This window comes from Manihot esculenta, chromosome 10, assembly GCF_001659605.2.
Source record: "Manihot esculenta cultivar AM560-2 chromosome 10, M.esculenta_v8, whole genome shotgun sequence".
NCBI classification, from domain to species: Eukaryota; Viridiplantae; Streptophyta; class Magnoliopsida; order Malpighiales; family Euphorbiaceae; genus Manihot; species Manihot esculenta.
Window position 1 is genome coordinate 11,023,635 of NC_035170.2, and position 22,693 is coordinate 11,046,327.

Genomic DNA, 22,693 nt, shown 5'->3' on the forward strand with positions numbered 1-22,693 from the left:
ACAAATAGAATATTATAAAGGTAATTTACAACATAATCTCTTAAGTTTAATAAAACTTACAATTTAACCCTTATCTTATTAATAATAAATAATTTAATCCTTGAGTTTTAATTTTATTATTAGAATAATCCTATTAATTTTGTTGTTAGTCAAATTCGAATTAAACGAATTAAATTGTTATAAATATTAAAACTATAAAAATTAAATTATTATAAATTATTAAAATTAAAAAGACTAAACTATTATAAAAAATAAATTCAAAGAACTAAATTAATATACTTTAACAGCGAATTTTAACAAAATAATTATTTTGTTAATTAAATGAAACCTCAAGAATTATATTATAAATTACTCAACACTATATTTATTATTTTTAAATTTCTTTTCTTTAAATATTAATTAGTAAAAATATCACTATTTTTTTAATGTTGAATAATTAAGTTTTATATTTTTATATATTATTAAGTTTATGCATGTTAAAATTAATGATACAAGAGTACATTTGGTATTAGGATTTCTGGTTTTTATTTGTTTTGAAAGAAAAACAGCTTATTGGTTTTTGTTATTCACTTCCAAAAAAATTGTTTTCTACAAATTATTTGTACTCAAATAAGTTGATAAATTTTTATATAAAAATAAATAATAAATTATTTTTTGAAATATGATATTAATAATTAGTAAGCTGTAGTATGTTCAAACTAGTAGCGAACTATATATTTTCAACTGGTGCAATAAAGAGTATAGTATGTCGGCGACTTTTCTCTTGTTGAACAGAGGCATGTGCCTCCTTAAGTGAAGGAAAATGGTATTTACTCAAAACTTGAATCCGAATTAGATCATCTTCATTATTCAAGCCTACGAGAAACTATAGACCCGCTCCTTTTCAATTATTTTATGAAATTTGACTGCATACTCAGTACAATCTGCCTGGAAGGGTTGATAGCAATCAAGCTCCTGAGTAAAAATTAGGAGACGGTCATTTTTCTTTGCTTAGTACCTCTAACCTTGTTAAATAACAAACAAAACATCGACCAAGCAAGATAATTGTTTTTATCAAGTTTTACAAAATTAATTTGTAAAAAAGGATTATCAAAATTAGGAACTAAGATCTTTTTATCTTCTGCCATGATAAAAAGAATGAACCGTGAAATATTAGGAGCACAAGAGAGCCTAACCAAATCACCAAGAGATCAGGTTCAGCAAGGGGTGGCCAGAAATAGGTCGAAAATGGCGCCTAAGTTGATTGGGAAAAAAACGACGTCAAATAGAACCACACACACCAGGAAGGGAAGGCGTGTGAGCCTCACACAAGCATCAGAGTTGGACGATTGGCCAGCGACAAACCAACTACTCTGTTGGTGGCAGCAGTGAGATGAAAAAAGACTCCTAGGTAAGGCAATACCAAAAAGTAGATTTAGGGTTTAGAAACCCTAAAGAGAAAAAATTAAATTGAAATCCTAAAATCAGAAAAAAGCTATGATATCGTGAAGAATTTTAGAGAATTTTAGAGCACTTTTATGTTTCTCTCTTGATTTTTACAAGTAATTTATATGACTATTTATACACAGAGAATTACAACTAAAAAGAAAGTAAAAAATTAAATAATTACAAAGATAATTAAGGATCCTAATTTGTACCTAGAATTAGTAATCAAATCATATCAATAAGAAATCAACAAATAAGTCAACAAAATAAATAATATCAAGTCGTGTCAAAACGTGTCAATGTATTGAACGTATCAAATCGTAAATTTATTCATGTCAAATCATGTTAGATAGGTTGTATCATGTCATCTTAACCTGATGTGATCTAATTAATTGTGTCATATAGCATAATCCGTATAAGAAAATAGTCATGTTCTTGTTTAGATTTGAAACAATTCATTGATTGTATCGTGTTCATATCAATCCTCAATTGTACTCATGTTGAATTTGTATTGACATGAACACGATCCACCAACCTGAATTGCCACCCCTACTTAAACACAAATGCCTTTCATTCAAATCAAAATACTCAAATTTCTATTATCAAGAGCCTTACAAAACTTAGTTGCATAAATATTTAAAGAAACAAATAGAATTTCTTTCCTATGAATTTTCCAAAAGAAGGTACATAAACTCCCAAATAGAAAAATTTACAAGAAAAATATGAATTTTCAGAAGTCATAATCAAATCAAAACCTCCAAATCTATTTTCCTTGACAGCATCAATTGTATTAAATAATTCCAACATGATTAGCTTAATATTTGCTCATTCATGAATCAGGATGGTCATAAAATGGTATCTTCACCCTAAGTCCAAATTATCTACTTTTTTATACTTTAAATAGTAGATGAGTTTGATTTCCATTTTTTTCCCATTCCATCATCCCTACATAATACATTATTCCTTCATTTGTTCATAGGAATGTTATCCATGTACTTTGCCAGTAAAGTTTGATTAACAAAATGTTAAAGAGTATAGCTAGTCCTCTTGATCCAGGAATATATTGGGGATTTTGGAACCACCCATATTAAGAACTATAGGAAATAGAGTTTTATTCTAGTTAGGATTTTGTGTGATTTCAGATTTATGATTCCTAATTAGTATTAGATTCAGGGTTCCTAATCTTAATGTTAGTAGGTTACAGATATACCTACGTTCACATATTTTAGTAGACTTTTTGTGGTAATTGAAAACTGATTTGAGCTAAAAAAAAATTATGACAATGTGTTTCCTTCCCAATTGAGAATTTGTTTATTTCCTCCTTATTCCATTTGCTCTATTGGTTCTACATCACTTTTCCTCTTGTTAATAGTTCGTTGAACAAAATGATATTAACAACTAGACTTCAGTATTAAAATTGTTGTGCATCAGTATCACATTTGTCAATTCCAAATGGTCAGATATTTCTCCCAAGACAATTGACACATCAAAATGTTTCTTGATGGAAATATATCACCAGAATTTGACATTTCTTTTTTTCTCATTAATCACTATTCGGTTCAAAATACATGTAGCAACATACATTAGCATTCTATCATGAAAAGTGTTGGAGGTTTCCATATTAACCTTTCCCCACTTATCTATGATCTAGAATAATTGCACCAAAATCCATAGAAAGCAAAGCAATTGTATTTGATGATAGGAAATTTAGAAATACACATTTGACCAATTTCATCTGCCCTGATAAGGGAAAATTTCTGTCAAGCAAGAAGCTTATTCCCTGAATAATAGTTGAGAGATTAAAATACCTGAGCGAGGAAACCTCCTAGAGCTGGGCCAATGATCAGTCCAATTCCCCATGAGGTACTTACCTAAAATTGAATAATATTCTGTTAGTGCAAAGCCAACGATGAATTTAATAAACCACATCATGGATATGCCAAAAGAGCTCACAGTTGATAATCCTAAGGCTTGGTGTTCTTCCCGGAAAATTTCACATGCATATGCCTGTTCAATATACAAAACTTTGAAAATCTTAAATAATAGAATAGAAAAAAGCATCTCCAGAACCACGAAACTAATTATTCTGTAAAAATGTAATATTTGTTGTATATATTACAATAAAAATTACAAAATATTTATACATGAAAGACTTATTTAGAAAGGAAAGGGAATTAAGCCTATAATCATGCAATCCCTAAGATTAAGGACTAACACATCTATTAATATTTACTTTCTATATCAACATATTTACTTCCTATAACACTCCCCTCAAGTTGGAGTAAGATGTTAATCATACCCAACTTGTTACGTATGTAATCAACTCGAATCCCTTTTAAAGCTTTAGTAAAGATATCTCTTAATTGCCCAACTTATTACGTATGTAATCAGTTTTGGGGACTGAAATAGTATTAAATTTAGGTCAGGCCTAACTCACCCCAAAAGCTAGGTCAAGAGAGAGGAGTGCCTATGGCTATGATCATGCAAATCCAAGTCAAACGGTGAAGGATCAATGGGAGCAGGGTTTGCCAACGAAGCAGCTGGTAGCGGAGCGGATGTAGAGTCCTCTAGACGTCTCGAATAACAATGAAAAATGGGAGGGCGACCTAGCATATGAGCAGAAAGTGCAGGAAGATTCTGAGGATGAGACAAAGGGCAAACAGTGTATAACAGGAGGTCATCTTTCTCCCCTATGTGTCATAAACAGAGGATGGTGGAAAAAATGGAGTAGATGTTAAAAAAGTTACAACAGCAGACACAAGGTACCGATTAAGATCAGGAGAAAAATGACGATACCCTTTTTAAAACTGAGAGTAGGCAAAAAAGACACATTTGAATGATTTGGGATACAATTTAGTAACCTATGGACGAACATCACGAACAAAACAAGTATAACCAAAGATACGTGGTTCAATAGGAAATAAAGATTTAGTGGAAAATAAAATGTTATAAAGAGTATCACCACGAAAAACAGAAGAAGGCATGCGATTGATCAAAAAACAAGCAGTGGATACAGCATCAGCCCAAAAGCATTTAGGGACTTTCATTTGGAATAAAAAAGCTTGGCTACTTCAAGAAGATGTCGATTTTTTAGTTTGGCAACTCCATTCTATGAGAGAGTGTCAATACAAGAAGACTGATAAAGAATCCTTTGTGTGATAAATAAGATTGGAATTCTCCAGAAATATATTTTTTAGCATTATCACTTTGCAATATTCAAATAGAAATATTGAATTGAGTTTGAATTTCAACATAGAAAGTACAAAAAATAGAGAATAATTTTGAACGACTCTTCATTAAAAATAACCAAGTAGCGCTAGAGAAATCATTAACAAAAGTAACAAAGTACTTAAAAGTCAGACTTAGACACAATAGGATAAGAACCCCAAACATCTGAATATACTAACTCAAAGGGGGGCGAAGCCTGTATATTGACTCGAAACACTGTAGGTAAACAATAATGTTTGGCAAATTGACGAGACTCATAATCTAAAATAGATAAAGAGTGAAACTGTGGAATAGATAAAGAGTGAAACTGTGGACATAACTTTTTCAAAGTAGAGAGAAGGATGCCCCAACCGAACAATGAATATCAAAAGGAGTTAAACTCGTGGAACTTGTAAGAGATCTAGATAGTTTCTGATTCAATATGTAAAGACCCTCTGACTCACGCCCTTTACTAATAATCTACTTCGTAGAAAGATCCTGAAAAACACAATAATCAAGAAAGAATGAGATACAACAATTTAGATGCATGAGTGAGTTTACTAACGGAAAGCAAATTACATAACACAGAGAATACAGAAAGAGAAAGTGTTAAGCTGACATGCCCATAACCCATGACAGAATATTTAGAGCCATCAGCAAGAGTAACATAAGAAGACGATGTATGAGACTTAAGATTGAATAAAAGGGTAGAATTACCTGACAGATAATTAGTAGAACCAGAATCAATAACCCATTTTAAGGATGAAGATACAAGGCAAGCAATAGAGTTATCTGACATAGCAATTGAAATGATAGGAGAATTAAAGGATTTCAGAGATGTCTAGTATTGAGTGAATTGTGCATACTCATCTGCAGTCAGAAGAGACCTCAACTGCCATGTACGCCATTTATAAGCGCTGATTCTTATTCTAAAGTTTCAGGCATGTTTTCTTAGTGTGTCCAAATTCACGATAGTAATAAATGATTCCACCAGAGTCAGAAGTAGAAACTGCTTCTCCAGGACACAGAGATCCTCTACCACCATTAAAACCTCCCCTGTTCTCATCTTTGTTATTTTGTCTACCACTGTCATTGCAACTAACAAGGGCACTAGTGGTGTGTGAAGGAACTGGAGAGAAAAATTCTGTATGCAACGCCCTAGTGAAAACATCATGTAAAGATGATATTTCAGAGTCAGAAAGAATCTAAAATTTAGTTATCTCAAACTCTAGAGGGAGACCTGCAAGGAAACTTATAACAACCATTTGCTCTCGTTTAGCTTGTTGAGTTTTCACATCTGTGCTAAAAGATATCAAGACATTAAGTTCCTCATACACTCTTTTAAAATCCATAAAATATGAGGTCAGAGTTCTATCATGTTTTTCAGCTCAATAAAACGCCTTACATACATCATTAATGCGATAAATATTCCCTTTGCTAGAATATAAAAACTCCAAATAATCCATTAAATTCTTTAACAATTCACAGTGATTAATAAGGCTAATTACCTCACTATGAATGGAATTTCGGATCTGCAAAAATAAGCAAGCAACATCCCTCATCCAATCTTTTCTAGTGTTATCAATTGGAGGATCCTTGTAAGATAATCATCTATTCTGATACTTCATAAATAAATACGGATAGTCTTACTCCAATCTAGAAAATTAGATCCATTTAATTTGTGTTCTGTAGTTTTAGTCATTACAGGAATCACATCAACTACGATGTTTTTAATTTCAGCTATGGGAATAACCGATGCAAAGCAATGGCAACAGAAGGTACAAGGGAAAAAAAAGGGACGTGAACAATACCAAAATACGTGAACAATACCCAAAGATGCAATCTAGACCAAAAATACCTCCACAAAAACCAAACGGCAAACTGATATCAGAACTAGAGAGAGTACTTTGAGGTGACTCCGGCAAGGGAGACTGGAGCAAAAATGGACACGCGACGCTCCTCCACGCATCGGCGAGTGGGACGGCATCAGAAAACTTGTTGCGGCACAAGAAGCTCACTCGCCAATCGTACACCCGTCGACTCTTCAGGGCAACGTCGTCGGCCCTCTAGCGTCTGAAAGACAAATGTCACCCTATATGGGTAATCTAAAAGAATAGCACAAATGGAGTCCTAAGTCTCCAAACAGAAGAAAGAAAAAATTCAAATCTCTTATAGAGGCTCTGATATCATGTAAAAATGTAATATTTATTGTGTATATTATAATAGAGATTACAACATAATTTATACATGAAAACCTTATCTAGAAAGGAAAGGAAATCAAGTCTATGATCATGCAATCCCTAAGATTAAGCAATTAACACATCTATCAATATTTACTTTCTATATCAACATATTTACTTATAACATATTCCAAATTCAAAAAAGAACCGTAGAAGTTTAATTCCTATGTGTTTAGTATAAAGGAATAATACAAATTTATATATAAGAGTCCTAGCTAAAGAAGGAATACTAATCCCCTAGATTAAGCCTAAAATCAAGCATATATCTATACAGATATACAGATTGAGTTTCTATAACAAGAATAATAAAAAAGTTCTAGTTATTACGTCTTGCCATTAATTATGATAATTACAAACTGTATCAAGTAACTCTAAAAAGGAATAGAATAAAATAATCTAAAGAACCACAAAACTAATTATCCAAACTTTTTAAATAAAGAATATAAACTTCCAATGATGACTTGCCAATAACTATGATAACTGAAAACCATACAAAGTACAAATAGCTACCTTTATAGGTCCAAGCAAACCATTCAAACTCCCCATCAAAAACCTTGTAGTAATAGCCATCCAAAAATTTGTGCTAAGGCCAAAGAGAGTGTTGAAAATAACTCTGATACCAATAAATAATCAAAAGAATCATGAAGGAGCATACATGAGTTTTTTTTTTTTTTTTTTTAAGCAAAACATGGCCAGCTTAATGTTTGATACACAAAACTAAGAGTTCTTAAGAAGGAAAAAGCTACTAACACTGTGGTTGTCCCTATAATTATAATAGGCTTTCGTCCATAGCGATCAGCTACTATTCCCCAAAAGACGGATGTCAAAGCTCTTCCAAACATAAATGAAGACCCTTCAAAATATTCAGGCAGCTTGTTAAAACTCAACTCTGGGATGTATGCTGTTAATGAGGAGGAAGCACAAGGTTAAGCTCACCAATGTATCCAGCATAATAGCCAATGTCTTCCTCCCGCTTTGCAATATTAAAATCCCTAACCTTTGACCATAATGAATATATTAAGTTACTGAAAGAAGTTGCATACCATCTAAATGTAATGACAAAAGCACAATTGGTTGATCATAACTCAAGCTATTATTCCATAACTTCAAAAGAAACAAAAATTAAATGAATCATCAAACAGGAATTCAAAGTATCACTTCCTCAATTCCCAAGTACATGTGCATCATGCATGTTTGTGAGCATGTGTGTCCATGAGAGAGAGAGAGAGAGAGAGAGAGAGAGAGAGAGAGAGAGAGAGAGAAGGGAGTCCTTTTCTTTTCAATTCAGAAATTAGATGAACAGTCCTATGTCTGTAATTTCAATAATCAACAAAACTTTACTCCTCTCTCCACAATAAGCAAATGCCTTGCTAGAAAACTTTATCATGGTTATTCAAAAAGAGAAGAAAGGGAAGAAAAAGAGAGTTAATAGAAAACCATAACTCCATCTAAGTGAACCTACAAAATTTTGAAATTCATTATAAACAGTAAAATGAAAGAAAGAGGAACAAACAAAAAGAAAAGAAACCAAGTCAGGGAAATGACTATGCTAGTCGTGGACATCAAGAAACATGAACAGGCTTGATAATGACTGTTATGATCCCGGATCATGGATCCCATCACAAGATGATGGACAAAAAAGGCGCTTGGAGTTCTTAACACCTCAAAGAAAGTCTTAAATCTCAAATTTGTTTGTGAATAATTTGCTTGTTATATAATTCATGGATTAACTTCATATATAATGGAAGTTACAATAATTTAAAGATTCCTAACAAATTAAAAGTCTTACTGTACTTGATAATAACTAGAAAGTTTATCCTAATCTAAACAATAATAAAAATTGATAAAAATCATAAAGTTTATCCAAGTCTAAATAATAATAAAAATTAATAATAATTAAAAATCTATTTTAATCTAAACAATAATAAAGATTAACAATAATTAAGATCATTAAATTCTAAATAGACTTCTTTAATATTTGGAATTTGTTGAAGAATGGATTTAGTCTATCTAACCTCCATTATATCATTGTTATGTTCCCTATCTCTAAACCTAATTACGAAACAATGGATAGGGAAGGAGCTTGTTTGAGAGAGTTCTTAATATCTCAGACTCGTTAACGAAAGATAGAGGGAGAGTATTAAATCTCAAATATGTTTCATATTAATTTATTTATTTTATTGAATAAAAACAATCTCTTATATGGTGGATGTTCGCACAATCACTATACTTCCAATTAGAGTAGAAATCTAATACAAGCAATTATTAAATAAAACAAATACTAAAATAAGATAATAGAAACCTAATGATAAAATACTAAAATAAGTCAATAGAGATAAGTAATATAATTAATGAGATTTTTCTTAATTATTGGAACATGTCTCATTAAAGAATCTCATGATTGTGAGAAAATCATGAGATTGATTATAAAAATCTTAAAAGTGATTCATGATTAATGGATAGCCTTTCATATATACCATATACCTTCCATTATAAATATGGAGTTCTATGTAGTATGAAAATAATACACATTAATAAAAATGTAACCTTTTGGGATTTTGCCTTTCTTTTCTCTCTTCCCTTTTTTTTCTCCTCTTCACCATCTTTATATAAATTTCACAACAAGAAAAAATAGATTATTGCAATATATTTGTTGTTGATAAAATATAATCTTAGTTGATAGACTTCTTCAAAATTTAGACTTTGTTGAATAATGGATTTAGTTCATCTTGCATTAATGACTAATAGGATAAAGTTCATTGCAATAGTAAGTGTAGAAAGATAATGTTTTGTAGTATTTCACAATAGAGATTACGACCTATTTATACATGAGAGACGGTATCTAAACAGGAAGGAAAATCAAGTCTATGATTATACAATCCATAAGATTAAGTAACTGACCCATCTATCAATATTTACTTCCTATAACCTATAACACTCCCTCTCAAGTTTGAGCACAGATGTTAATCATACCCAACTTGTTACATATATAATCAACTCGAGTCCCATTTAAAGCTTTAGTGAAGATATCTTCTAGTTGTTCTTCAGTTCGGATATATCCTGTTGATATTAACTTTTATTGGATCTTTTCACGAACAAAATGATAATCAATCTCGATGTGTTTAGTCCTCTCATGAAATACTGGATTGGAGACAATGTGGATAGCTGCTTGATTATCACACCACAACTTAGCATGCACCAAATTTGTGAATCCAACTTCTTCCAATAGTTGACGTACCCACAAGACTTCACAAACGGCTTGTGCCATGGCTCAATATTCAGATTCCGTACTAGAACGGGAGACCACATTTGCTTCTTAATTTTCTATGAGACCAGGTTACCTCCCACAAAAACACAATATCCAGTAGTTGACCTCCTATCAACCTTTGAGCCTGCCTAATCAGCATCAGAAAAGCATTCAATATTTGAGTGCCCATTGTTATCATAGAATAGGCCTCGCCCTAAGGCCCCTTTAAGGTAACAAAGAATCTGTCCCAGAGCATCCCACTAGGCAACAGTAAGGGAAGATATAAACTGACTTACCATACTCACTGAATATGCAATATCAGGACGAGTCACTGTCAAATAATTCAGCTTGCCAACTAATCTTCTATAACTAAGATCTGCAAATGGCTTACCGTCTTCTGTGGTAAGTTGAAGGTTAGGGGTCATTGAGGCACTACAAGGCTTAGCACCCAATTTTCCTGTTTCTGCCAACAAATCAAGAACATATTTTCTTTGAGATAAGAAGATGCCTTTCTTACACCGCATAACTTCGATTCCTAAGAAATATTTTAAGGAGCCCAAATCCTTTGTATGAAACTGTGTTTTAAGAAATTCTTTTAGGGATGTGATGCTAACAATGTCACTTCCTGTGACAACAATATCATCCGCATATACTACAGCAGAATTACTCCACCATAAGAATTTCTATAAAACACTGAGTGATCACACTTACTCATCTTCATTCCAAACTATTGGACCACCTCACTAAACCTGCCAAACCATGCCCGAGGACTCTGTTTCAAGCCATAAAGGGATTTTCGAAGTCTACAAGCCTTGCCCGACTCCTCTTGAGCAACAAAATCAAGTGGTTGCTCAATATAAACCTCTTCCTAAAAATCACCATAAAGAAAAATATTTTTAATATCCAGTTGATGCAAAGGCCAATATGTGTAGCTACCAAGGAAATAAACAATTGAACAGATGCGAGCTTGACAACTGGAGAGAATGTATCAGAATAGTCAACTCCATAAGTTTGTGCATAACCTTTGGCCACTAAACGAGCCTTGAGGCGAGCAACAGATCCATCAGGGTTTATTTTCGCCGCAAACACCCATTTGCACCCAATAGCCGGCTTTCCTGGGGGCAAGGACATCAACTCCCAGGTACCATTAGTGTCAAGGGCCATCATTTTTTCCTCTTCCATTGCAGCACGCCAACCAGGATGGGACAAAGTCTCAATAACAGTTTTGGAAACTAAAATAGAATCTAAAGCAGTGGCAAAACAACAACAAGAAGAGAACAATTGATCATAAGAGACACAAAATGAAATAGAATAAGTGCAAGTACGTTTACCTTTGCGAAGAGCAATGGGCAAATCCAAATCAGATAGTGAAGGATCAGTGGGAGCAGGATCTGTCGACGAAGAAGCGAGTAGCGGAGCAGAGTCAGAGTCCTCTAAGCGTCTGGAATACACATGAAAGATGGGAGGGCGACAGGTGTAGTAGTAGCTAAGGAGACAAAGAGCGAACAATGTATAACAAGAAGTCATCTTCCTCCCCCTGGGTATTATAAATAGATGATGGCGGAAAAAACGGAGCGGACCCAAAGGATGTTACATTCACAGACACAAGATACCGATTCAGATCAGGAGAAAAACAACGATACCCTTTCTGACGTCAAGAGTAGCCAAGGAAGACAAATTTGAGTGATTTGTGATCCAATTCAGTAACCTATGGACGAACATCACGAACAAAACAAATACACCCAAAGATACGTGGCTCAATAGGAAACAAAGATTTAGTGGGAAACAAAATGTTATAAGGGATATCACCATGAAGAATAGATGAAGGTATGCGATTGATCAAAAAACAAGCAGCGGATACAACATCAGCCCAAAAATATTTACGTACTTTCATTTGGAATAAGAAGGCTCTGGCTACTTCAAGAAGAAGTCGATTTTTTCTTTCAGCAACTCTATTTTATGAAGGAGTGTCAACACAAGAGGACTAATGAATAATATTTTTTTATAATCAATAAGATTGAAATTCCCTAGAGAGATACTCTTTAGCATTATCACTTTGCAATATACGAATGGGAATATTGAATTGGGTTTGGATTTCAGTATAAAACGCATAAAAGATAGAAAATAATTCTGAATGACTCTTCATTAAAAATAATCAAGTAGTACGAGAGAAATCATCAACAAAAGTAACAAAGTACTTAAAGCTAGACTTAAACACAATAGGACAAGGACTCCAAACATCTGAATGTATTAACTCAAAGGGGGATGAAGCCCGTTTATTGACTCGAGATACTGTAGATAAACGATGATGTTTGGCAAATTGACAAGACTAACAATCTAGAACAAACAAAGAATGAAACTGTGGATATAACTTCTTCAAAGCCGAGAGAGAAGGATGCCCCAAATGACAATGAACATCAAAAGGTATTAAACGGGTGGAACAGGCAAGAGATCTGGGTAATTGCTGATCCAAGACATAGAGACCCTCTGACTCACGCCTTCTACCAATAATCTGCTTCGTCGAAAGATCCTGAAAAACACAGTAATCAGGAAAGAATGAGACAGAACAATTTAATGCATGAGTGAGTTTACTAACGGAAAGCAAATTAAACGCGAACTTAGGCAGACTTAACACAAAGGATACAGAAAGAGAAGGGGTTAAGTTGACATAACTAGAACCCATGATAAAAAATTTAGTGCCATCAACAAGAGTAATATAAGTAGACGATGCATGAGACTCAAGATTGGACAAAAGGGTAGAATTACCTGACATATGATTCGTAGCACCAGAATCAATAACCCATTTGGAGGATGAAGACGCAAGACATGCAATAAAGTTATCTGACTCGGCAATTGCAGTGATAGAGGAGGAATTAGAGGATTTCAGAGATGCCTGGTATTGGGTGAATTGTGCATACTCATCTGCAGATATCAAAATCCCTTAATCTGAAGGGGTCTCAACTGTCATATGCGCCATTTGTGTGCGCTGATTCTTATTCTGTAGTTTTTGATATGTCTCCTTAGTATGTCCAGGTTCGCGGCAGTAATAACAGATGATTCCTCGTCCTGAGTCAGAAGTAGAACCTGTTTCTCCAGAACATTGAGATCCTTTACTGCCATTTAAATCTCCCTTTTGCCCACCTCTGTTATTCTGTCAGCCACTGCCATTGCGGCTAACAAAGGCACTAGTGGGGAGTGAAGGAATTGGAGACTCTATACGCAATAACCTAGTGAACACATCATGTAACGATGATATTTCAGAGTCAAAAAGAATCTAAGATTTAGTTGTCTCAAACTCTGGAGGGAGACCTGCAAGAAAGCTTATAACAGCCATTTGCTCTCGTTGAGCTTGTTGAGTTTTCATATATATACTAAAAGGCATCAATACATTAAGTTCTTTATACACTATTTTAAAATCCATAAAATAGGATGTCAAAGTTCTATTATTTTTCTCAGCTCGGTAAAACGCCTTACACACATCATAAATACGGGAAATATTCCCTTTGCAATAATATAGAAATTTCAAATACTCCATTAACTCTTTAACAAATTCACAGTGATTAATAAGACTAATCACCTCATTAAGAATAGAATTTCGGATCTGCAGAAACAATCGAGCATCATCTCTCATTTAATCTCTACGAGTTTCATCAGTTGGAGGATCCTTGGTAAGATAATCATCCTTTTCAATACTTCGTAAATAAATACGAATAGTCTTACTCCAATCCAAAAAATTAGATCCATTTAATTTGTGTTCCGTGATTTTAGTCATCACAGGAATCACATCAGTTATGGTGGTTTTAACTTTAGCCATAAGGACAATCAACCAAAGTAATAAAAATAAACACAGAATCAAAAGTAAACAGTACCCGATAAACAATTCCCGAATATGAACAGTACCAAAACACCTCCACCCAACACTTGAATGGTAAAACAAACCTCAAATCTGACAAGGGGACGGTGTGGCGACTCCGGCGATGGTGACCGGAGTAGGGACGCACCTTCACGTGCCGGCGTGTGGAGCTGCGGTAGGTTGTTGTGGCTGCGCGTGAGGCCCACTTTCCGGTCGAACGCTCGTCCGCTCTTCTGGGATGCTTCACCGGCGCTTTGGCGTCCTTCCTAGAGGGGCGGTGAGATCTAAATGTTACCTTATATGGGTAACCCAAATGAACAGAACCCTAAGTCTCTAAAAAAAATCTAAATATCTATGGGTGAGCCTCTAATACTATGTAGAAAGATAATATTTTATAGTATTTCACAATAGAGATTACAACCTATTTATACATGAGAGACGGTATCTAAACAGGAAGGAAAATCAAGCCTATGATTATACAATCCCTAAGATTAAGTAACTCACCCATCTATCAATATTTACTTCCTATGTTAACATATTTACTTCCTATAACCTATAACAGTAAGAAAGACCTTTAGCCCATCTTTCCACCATTTTTTATATGGTGAGCTTTTTAGTGAATAGAGAAGCAATACTTCTTGATTTGGAACCCAACATATTGCTCACATTAGTGCTATATAATTCCTTCATAATCTCAGAAGAAACTATTGTAGATTGTTAGATTGTACAGTGAATTAGGAAGTTGTCTTCCATTCCCTATTTCTATTCGAAAACCCACTATTGTTACCTATACCTGCATCCAAGTCTTTGTTGTAATCATCAATGAGATTACTAAAAAGAATTTGCAATTGTCGAGAAGGATTTTACAGTTGATTCTCTATCCAAGACTTGAATTGAGTGATCATCCTTGCTTCTACCTGAACCAATCTAGCCTTATTATGTTCTTGTACTTCACAAAAAATAAGGATGTCATTTCTTCACTTAAGTTTGTCGAATCTCCTATGACAAAAGGCTTTGATACCAATTTGTTATGATTTCAAATCACGAATCGCATAACGAATGATGGATAAAGAAGGAACTCATTGGAGGAAGCTCTTAACTCCTCATATTCATGAATGAGAGTTAAATCTCAAATGTGTTTGTAATTAATCTGCTTATTAAATTACTCATGAATTAACCCCATATACATATAAGAAACTATACAATAGCATAAGAATTTCTAACAAATTAAAAGTTCTATAGTACTTGATAATAATTAGAAAGTATATCCCAAAACTAATCTAAACGATTATAAGGATTGATAATAATAAGAAATTTTATCCTAATATAAATAATAATTGTTGAATCTCGATATCAGTTTGGGAAAGGAGTTATGTGCCCCTTATAAAAGTCTTGGACACTTTTCCCCCTTAAGCTAATTTTTGAGGTGAGTTAGATAAAAATCTAAATTTAACATGGTATCAAAACTTCCTCATCCGATGTTGAGCTCTCTTTAAGTATTTCATACTTCAGTTTATTCCTTGGTGTGAGGGGGTGTGTTAGAATCCCATATCAGTTTGGGATAAGGTTATAGGCCTCTTATAAGGATCTCGGACACTCCTCGCCCTTGAGCTAGCTTTTGGAATAAGTTAGGTCTGATCCAATTTAACATGGTATCAGGGACCTCCCTTAAATAATTCACGCTTCAATTTATTTCTGAGCGTGAAGCGGTGTATTGAATCCCACATATCGGTTTAATAAAGGGTTATGTGCCCTTATAAAGGTTTTGGGTACTCCTTCCTCTAACTTTTAGAGTGAGTTAGGCTGGACCCAAATTTAATTATAATAAAGATAGATAATAATAATAATAATAATAATAATAATAATAATAAAAAGCGTTGAAGCCCTTCTAAGAGGCATCTCATCCCAGTTTTAAACCAATGTAAGATTTAATATGCCCTCATATGCTCAAGACCAAACTCCAAAAGCATTAAACATTTAAGGGAGGCCAATATTGTTCGGGAAGACTCTAATACTATCTATACTATATATAAAAATGAGAAAAATAGAGGGGAATATAAAGATTACCAATTATACCTTTAACTTATTTAGTTATTTACAATTGACTTTTTAAATTTTAAAATAGATAATGATTTTATTATTTAAATTAATAAAAAATTTAAATTCCAGAATACATATAAATACTAAAAAAATCAAAATTTAAAGATAAAGATTGCTAAAATAATAGATTTAAATATTAAATAATTCTTAAAAAAGAATATAAAATACTAATTTTAATATCAAATTTTAAAGTGATTAATAAATTATTTCAATTAATTTAAAAGCAATAAAAAAATTTAAAGTTTGGTATATATATAAATACTAAAAAATCAAAATTTTAAGATGGGATTATTAAAATAACACATTTAAATATTAAATAATTCTTAAAAGAATATAAAACAATATGTTAGATATCATAAAATTAATAGATGATAAGTGATTTTTAAATTATTAACAATTAAATTAAATATTAAATAATTTTGAAAAATAATATAAACAGTAATTTACAATAGTATTTAATCTTTAAAATAGCTGATAATATTATTATTTGAATATTGGTTTTTAAAATGGATGATAATTCTATTATTTAAATTACTTTTAGAATATTTTAAAATTAGAATAAGATTATAATTTTTTAAAATTAGAATATTTTTAAACTAGATGATAAATTTATTATTTAAATTAATTCTAGAGTTTGTTATGAAAATTTAAAATGATATATAAAAATACAACAAAATTAAATTTTAAAACAATGATTATTAAAATAGATGATATTTTTCATAACTATTTAGACAAAAATAGCATTTAAAAACCTTTTAATTACTTATCATCGTATATGTATATAAATATCTTGTTACAGTAATGCAACACAACTCGTTGCAACTGCATGATGTCAGAGTCTACATAATGTCATTCTCAAAAGAAATTATATGCTTTTAAATATCTTCTACGGTAAGCACAGCTTATATCCATTCTTTTTATAATATTTTTAAATATCTTATTTTTTGTTTTTTAATTATTTTAAATATTTAGTTATTTAGTTATTAAATTTAAATTTATTATTATTATTATTTTTATTATTATTATTATTATTATTATTATTATTATTATTATGTTTTTATTTTTAGTGAAATAATTTTAAATTTTTATTAATTTTATATTATCAATTAATTTTTAAAGTTTATTTAATTTATTTCAATTTTAAATCACTTAATTTATTTGCATGATAATTCAATTAATTTTTACCGTTTATTTTTTTACTCGTATTTTAATTATTTAACTATTTAGTTATTAATCTACATCTATTATTATTATAATTATTATCTTTTAGTTTTGAAATGAATTTTAATTCCAACATCAGATTTAATAAAATACAATCTCTGATAAATAAAATATTATAATAAAATTTTCTTCTATTTTTTTCATTATAAACAATGCTGTAGAACAGATTATTATTTATAATACTATAATAATATTAGAAACTGTTATACACTTTTTTATAATACCCATTTAGAGCGTTAATTGATTGAATATGCAAATTTAGTTTATAATTTGTCATAATTAAATTTAATTTGAATTAAATTTTGATGTAATTTATAATATTTCTAATTTATTTTAAATCATTAGATATATTTTGAGGAACATAAATATATCTAATTTATACAACTATTAATTTCTTTTATAACTATATTTTAAAGAAATAATATTATTTATATAGGAACAATTTTAATAGATTGAAATAAAATTATAATTTTAATGAAATGAAATAAAATGATATGAAATATTAATTTGATTGATTTTGAAATTCTAATGAAATTTCAAAGTCAGTATCCAAAAAAAATTATATAATAACATTAATTTAATTAATTAAATATTAATTTGAATTGATGAAAATATACTTATATAACAATCATGTGGATTAGTTAAATAATAATAATTTCAATTGAATGAAATATAAAAGTTTAATGTAGTCAATTTTAACCAAGATTGAATTATATTCATGAATTTATTACAATAACAAGATTAAATTAGACTGATTAAAAATTAATAATAATAATAATAATAATGATAATATAATTTATATAAAAATTAAGAAAAACATATATGAAAAATCACAATACATAAGTTAAATAAATGTATAAGGCAGCTTGTAAAACAAGATTTTAAAAAAACTGGATAAAATTTAACTCACTCTAAAAGTTTTCTTTAGAAAAAATCTAACTCACTCTAAAAATTTTCTTTAGAAGGAAAAAAAAAAAAATTCTAAGGTTCATAAGAAGTATATTACTTCTATTCCAATTCAATAAGGTACATAATCAATGTTTAGACCCGACACATTCTATGAACCAGTAAATACAAATGGTTAAAGGTTTAAGGTTCATAAAGGTCGAATTGGGATTTTACTGGTATGATATTAAATAAATATTATAATATTAATATTTTACTATAATTATTGCTTTATATATTTTATAAATAATTATTAAAATAAGTTCATTTAAATTTTGAGATAAAAAATATTTTAAAAAAATAAATTTCAAATAATAATATTAATTTTTATATAATAGAAGAGTACTTAAAATTAAAATTTCATAATAACTAATAAAAAATAAATATTAATATATTGAAATTATATAAAAAAAATAAATATAAAAATTTTTATGTATTTTTCTACTTTATAAAAGATAATAAAATACAAAATGTAATAATTTAAATAATTAATAAAATAAATTATTAATACTATTAATTTTTTAAATTGCATTTTTAAGAAGTTATTTTTATAAATAATTAGTTATATGTTAATAATTATTTATATTAATATGATACACCAATTCTCTCTCTCTATATATAAATATATTAATTGTGATTAAAAAAAAAAAAACAACTTATTATGTGGTTCAGATGGTAAAAGTGGTGAGAGTGACATGTATGATACAGGTTTGATCCTTGCCGCCAACAGTGGCTATTTTTAGGTTAAGAGTGACCGGTTTGATTTGGAAAATTCTATTCAAACCAGCCGAGTTAGTGATTTGCTGATTAATCGACCGATTCATACTGATTTTCACCGATTCCTTAAATTAAGGGTTTTTAATTGGTCTGATTCTCAATTAAACTAGTACGATCAGCCTGTCTAATTCAATTTTGACAACTATGTATATCACATATTAGCCCTAAAAAAAGCACATACTATCAAAATGTTTAATGGGCATCATTTATCCATGAAAATTAAACTCTTCTACTTATTTCCAGAACATTTGAGGAGAAATACTATAACATTCAGAAAAAATAAAAAGATCATTCAAGTACATCATATCACAGTACTGGATATAGAAGTACAAGATGGCATTAATTATAAAACTATATATAAATACACGTACCATGAAATAGAGGAATGGAAAGAGAGATGATATTGGAAGTGCTGCAAAAATTAACATTAGGATTAATACAAATCAAAGGATTGCACAATCAAGAAAAGTGTAACTGCTGATAATGCAAGTAATGCAGGACAGCATTCAGCTATGAACTCATGTAATTAACCCTTTTGCAATGTGATCCTGGGAGTGCAGAATGAATGAATACCAAGCTACTGCATAGATACCACAATAATTTGCCCCCACTAAACTATTAAGAAATCCATTGAAATGCCTGTCTAACCAATTTTTTTCAACAATTACCTAAACACAGCTTAGTTTTTGAATTTTGCCCTAAATTTAAATTTTTTATGAAAAAAGATTGGCATTGTATATATTTTGCAGAAATGTAAATACTAAAAATAACCAGCTTCAATCATATTTGGATCCTTTGTTTTCAAAATTAACATCACTCTGTCAGCAATAAATCAATGGTATTCAATTATTCATTTTATCAAGTCCATTGACCTGTTATTTCAAACTCAAATCCTTGATGTACTCAATCTATAGAAACTACCAAACTTCAGTTGCATTCACAGTTCACACATAGCAACATAAGTTTCTACAATAGGAATTTAGTGCGAAAATTATAAAGTTATCAACAATACTCTCCATACCATGCATGTGCATGCACTTGCATAAATATTACCATTCAAAACCACTAATGTACCCCTACCAGCACAAAAGTTGAAGCCTAATGACTTTAAACTCACTATTTCATGTTGATTAATATCAATTGAACTTCAAAAACCTGAATGACCGTCAACAAGTGCTTAAAGATCCTGCAATGAGAATTCTTACCAGTGCAGAGCACAACAATCCATATAGAAACAAGTTCTCGAATTGGCAGCCCTCTTCTCAACTCTTTGAGTTGATCAACCTTACATCCTGGACAATTCTCATAATAATTCTTCTTTAGTAATGCCTCTCTACAATCTTGTGCCATGCTTCTATCAGATGACAAAAATATTACGCAGAAAAGATTTGCTTCTTCTACTGGCAATCAATCTTTACATATCATAGGATGTAAATCATGCTTCCAAATCTATAAGACCTCAAATCAGAATCAAATAAACAATAATCATATAAGAGGATTTGATAATTCTTGGTGGGTCTGCACTTCTGCAATGGCAACAAGAAGAATATATACACCCCATCAAAGAACATGACTTGTTTCGTCGTTTAAGCAAAAATAAAAAAAAACTTCGTCGAAGTAAAACATACATGAATGTGGCCGTAATGTTGAATAAACAGAAGAGGCGTGAACATTTTCAGAGTTGGAAATGTTATAAATAGCAAGAGAGTAAAAGAGAAAGGCAAGCTATCAGCCTACGACAGCACCCAAATTGTTCCTGCAGGCATCACGGCACACGTCACCCCATCATTCGCGATTTTGCGTAACGATAAGAGTCGGCCAGCAATGTCGATAACGACAAAAATAATGAGTGTGAAGTTCAGTGGACCTAACCCAATTATGAGGAACCCAAATGCGAATAGAACTCGCAAATAAACAGCCACTGTCAGACACAAATTCAAACAGGTTGCCTGCAATTATTGACGACGCCACATGAATAAACGAAATTGAATAAGCGCCTCATTTAATTCTAATCTTTTTAACCAAATAAACCCAGAATTTTGAACTAAAGTTGAAATTAGTCATCATGATAGAAAATATTAATTTTTTTAATATTAAAAAAATTATTTCCATAACTTTAAATGCCCACGAATTATTTATTAGTTTTAATGAAAATAAAAAATATAAACAAATTCAAGAACACAATTCCTCTTTCACATATAATTTTGGAAAATTTTATCATTTGTTTCAATGATATAGGAAGCAAATTAATTACTTAGTTTCTTTCTCCATTATTTTTTTTCAAAATACATTAAAAACAGAATAATAATTAATAAATATTTTTAAGAATTAATTAATAATTTTTTTAAAATTTCAAAGAAATTTTAATATATCATTTAAAATCAAAAACCAATCAATTTCTTTTTATGTCAGATGAACTACATAATAAACTTCCTAGAATTTAAAACCATATTATCCAGATATTTAGATCCAAAATACAATAAACTTCAAATACACAAACATCATCTCAAACTTCAAGAACACAAACAACAATCCAGAAATAATCAAAATACAAACTCAAAACCTAGAAACCAGAAACTCAGCTTCAACAAACCTCAAAACGGAAGAACAGCTTCAACCAATAAACCCACAACCAGCAATCTCTTTGGTCGAATTGATATGCTGGCTGGATGAGCATTCAAGTCGCATAGAGGGAGACTGATCTTGCCTGTAAACACATCCTCTTTGAGCATGCGATACAGTGACCATAAAGAGGAAATAATACATTCATACGAAGAAGACGAAATTTAAGAAACAGATGAAAGAGGACTCTTTTCCAATCTCGTTCTGGATTTTTACATTTTGTTTTCTAATCTTGAATCGTGAGCCATGAAAATCGATGAATCGATTAACGAGGCATAGAAATTAGGGTGTTAAATTTTTTTTTTCATATATTTTCATTAAAATGTTAAACAATTTTAAAATTTGCAAGTATAAAAATTAATATTGATAATTAATTAAAAATAAAAATTATTAGTTTGTTTTCTTTTAAAAAAATTGAGGCTAAAAATTGTGGAGTTATTTGTTTAAATGAATAAAGGTTTCCGACTTTTTTGAGAAATGCATTGGACTAATATGAAAAAGTCAATATTATTTATTTTTTCTCCATCATAATCTTTTTTTTTTATATATATATTAGACGAAATCTGCATTTGAATTTCAGTTTCGCAGGGGCAAAGCTGACCGCCAACGGATTCATCTTTCTTGAGATGAATTGTAATTTGTAGATTTTGCTTTCATTTTGTATTAATTATTTATGAGCTTTGTTTTTTGAACTTCCTTTTAGGTATGTTTTGTAGGGTATTATGGAGTGTTTGAATTTTTACCCTCTTTCCATTGTTGATTTCTACAAGCAGTGGTTACATGAGTGATTTTAGTATTAGAGTGATGTTAATTCAGAATCACTAACTTTATGACTATATTAGATTGAAAATATTATGAACATGTTTTTACTCTCTTGTAATAGTCGACAATGAGCCTTTGCAATTTTGTTTCATGTGTTGGATGCTTATGACTTTTTATTCTAGTATGATTGTTGTCGTTTACGGTGGGAATGATTCTTTGACTTTGTAGATTTTCATTGTTGGCTTGATTTTTTTTTAGTTTTTTAATATATTTAGTCCAAACTAACCAAATTAA

At 30.7% G+C, this 22,693-nt stretch overlaps 1 protein-coding gene across 7 annotated transcripts in view; it reads right to left on the bottom strand.

The window, feature by feature from the left end:
* LOC110624767 (protein ZINC INDUCED FACILITATOR-LIKE 1) overlaps window positions 1-21,956 on the bottom strand; it is a 56,226-nt gene extending 34,270 nt beyond the window's left edge. For 2 of the 7 annotated variants that reach the window (XM_043961276.1, XM_021770062.2), the window contains exons 1-9: window positions 21,609-21,952; window positions 20,644-20,964; window positions 20,221-20,541; window positions 19,387-19,427; window positions 7,809-7,869; window positions 7,623-7,725; window positions 7,383-7,485; window positions 3,379-3,432; window positions 3,234-3,296 (exon numbers count right to left, since the gene is read on the bottom strand). In XM_043961276.1, the coding sequence (XP_043817211.1) occupies window positions 3,234-3,296; window positions 3,379-3,432; window positions 7,383-7,485; window positions 7,623-7,725; window positions 7,809-7,869; window positions 19,387-19,427; window positions 20,221-20,365 (570 nt within the window). In that variant the 5' untranslated portion in view covers window positions 20,366-20,541; window positions 20,644-20,964; window positions 21,609-21,952. Of the gene's footprint in view, window positions 1-3,233; window positions 3,297-3,378; window positions 3,433-7,382; window positions 7,486-7,622; window positions 7,726-7,808; window positions 7,870-19,386; window positions 19,428-20,220; window positions 20,542-20,643; window positions 20,965-21,608 lie in introns of all 7 variants that reach the window. The other 5 variants (XM_043961275.1, XM_021770068.2, XM_021770061.2 and 2 more) reach the window with 5 other exon arrangements.
* Between the last annotated feature and the right edge of the window lie 737 nt (window positions 21,957-22,693).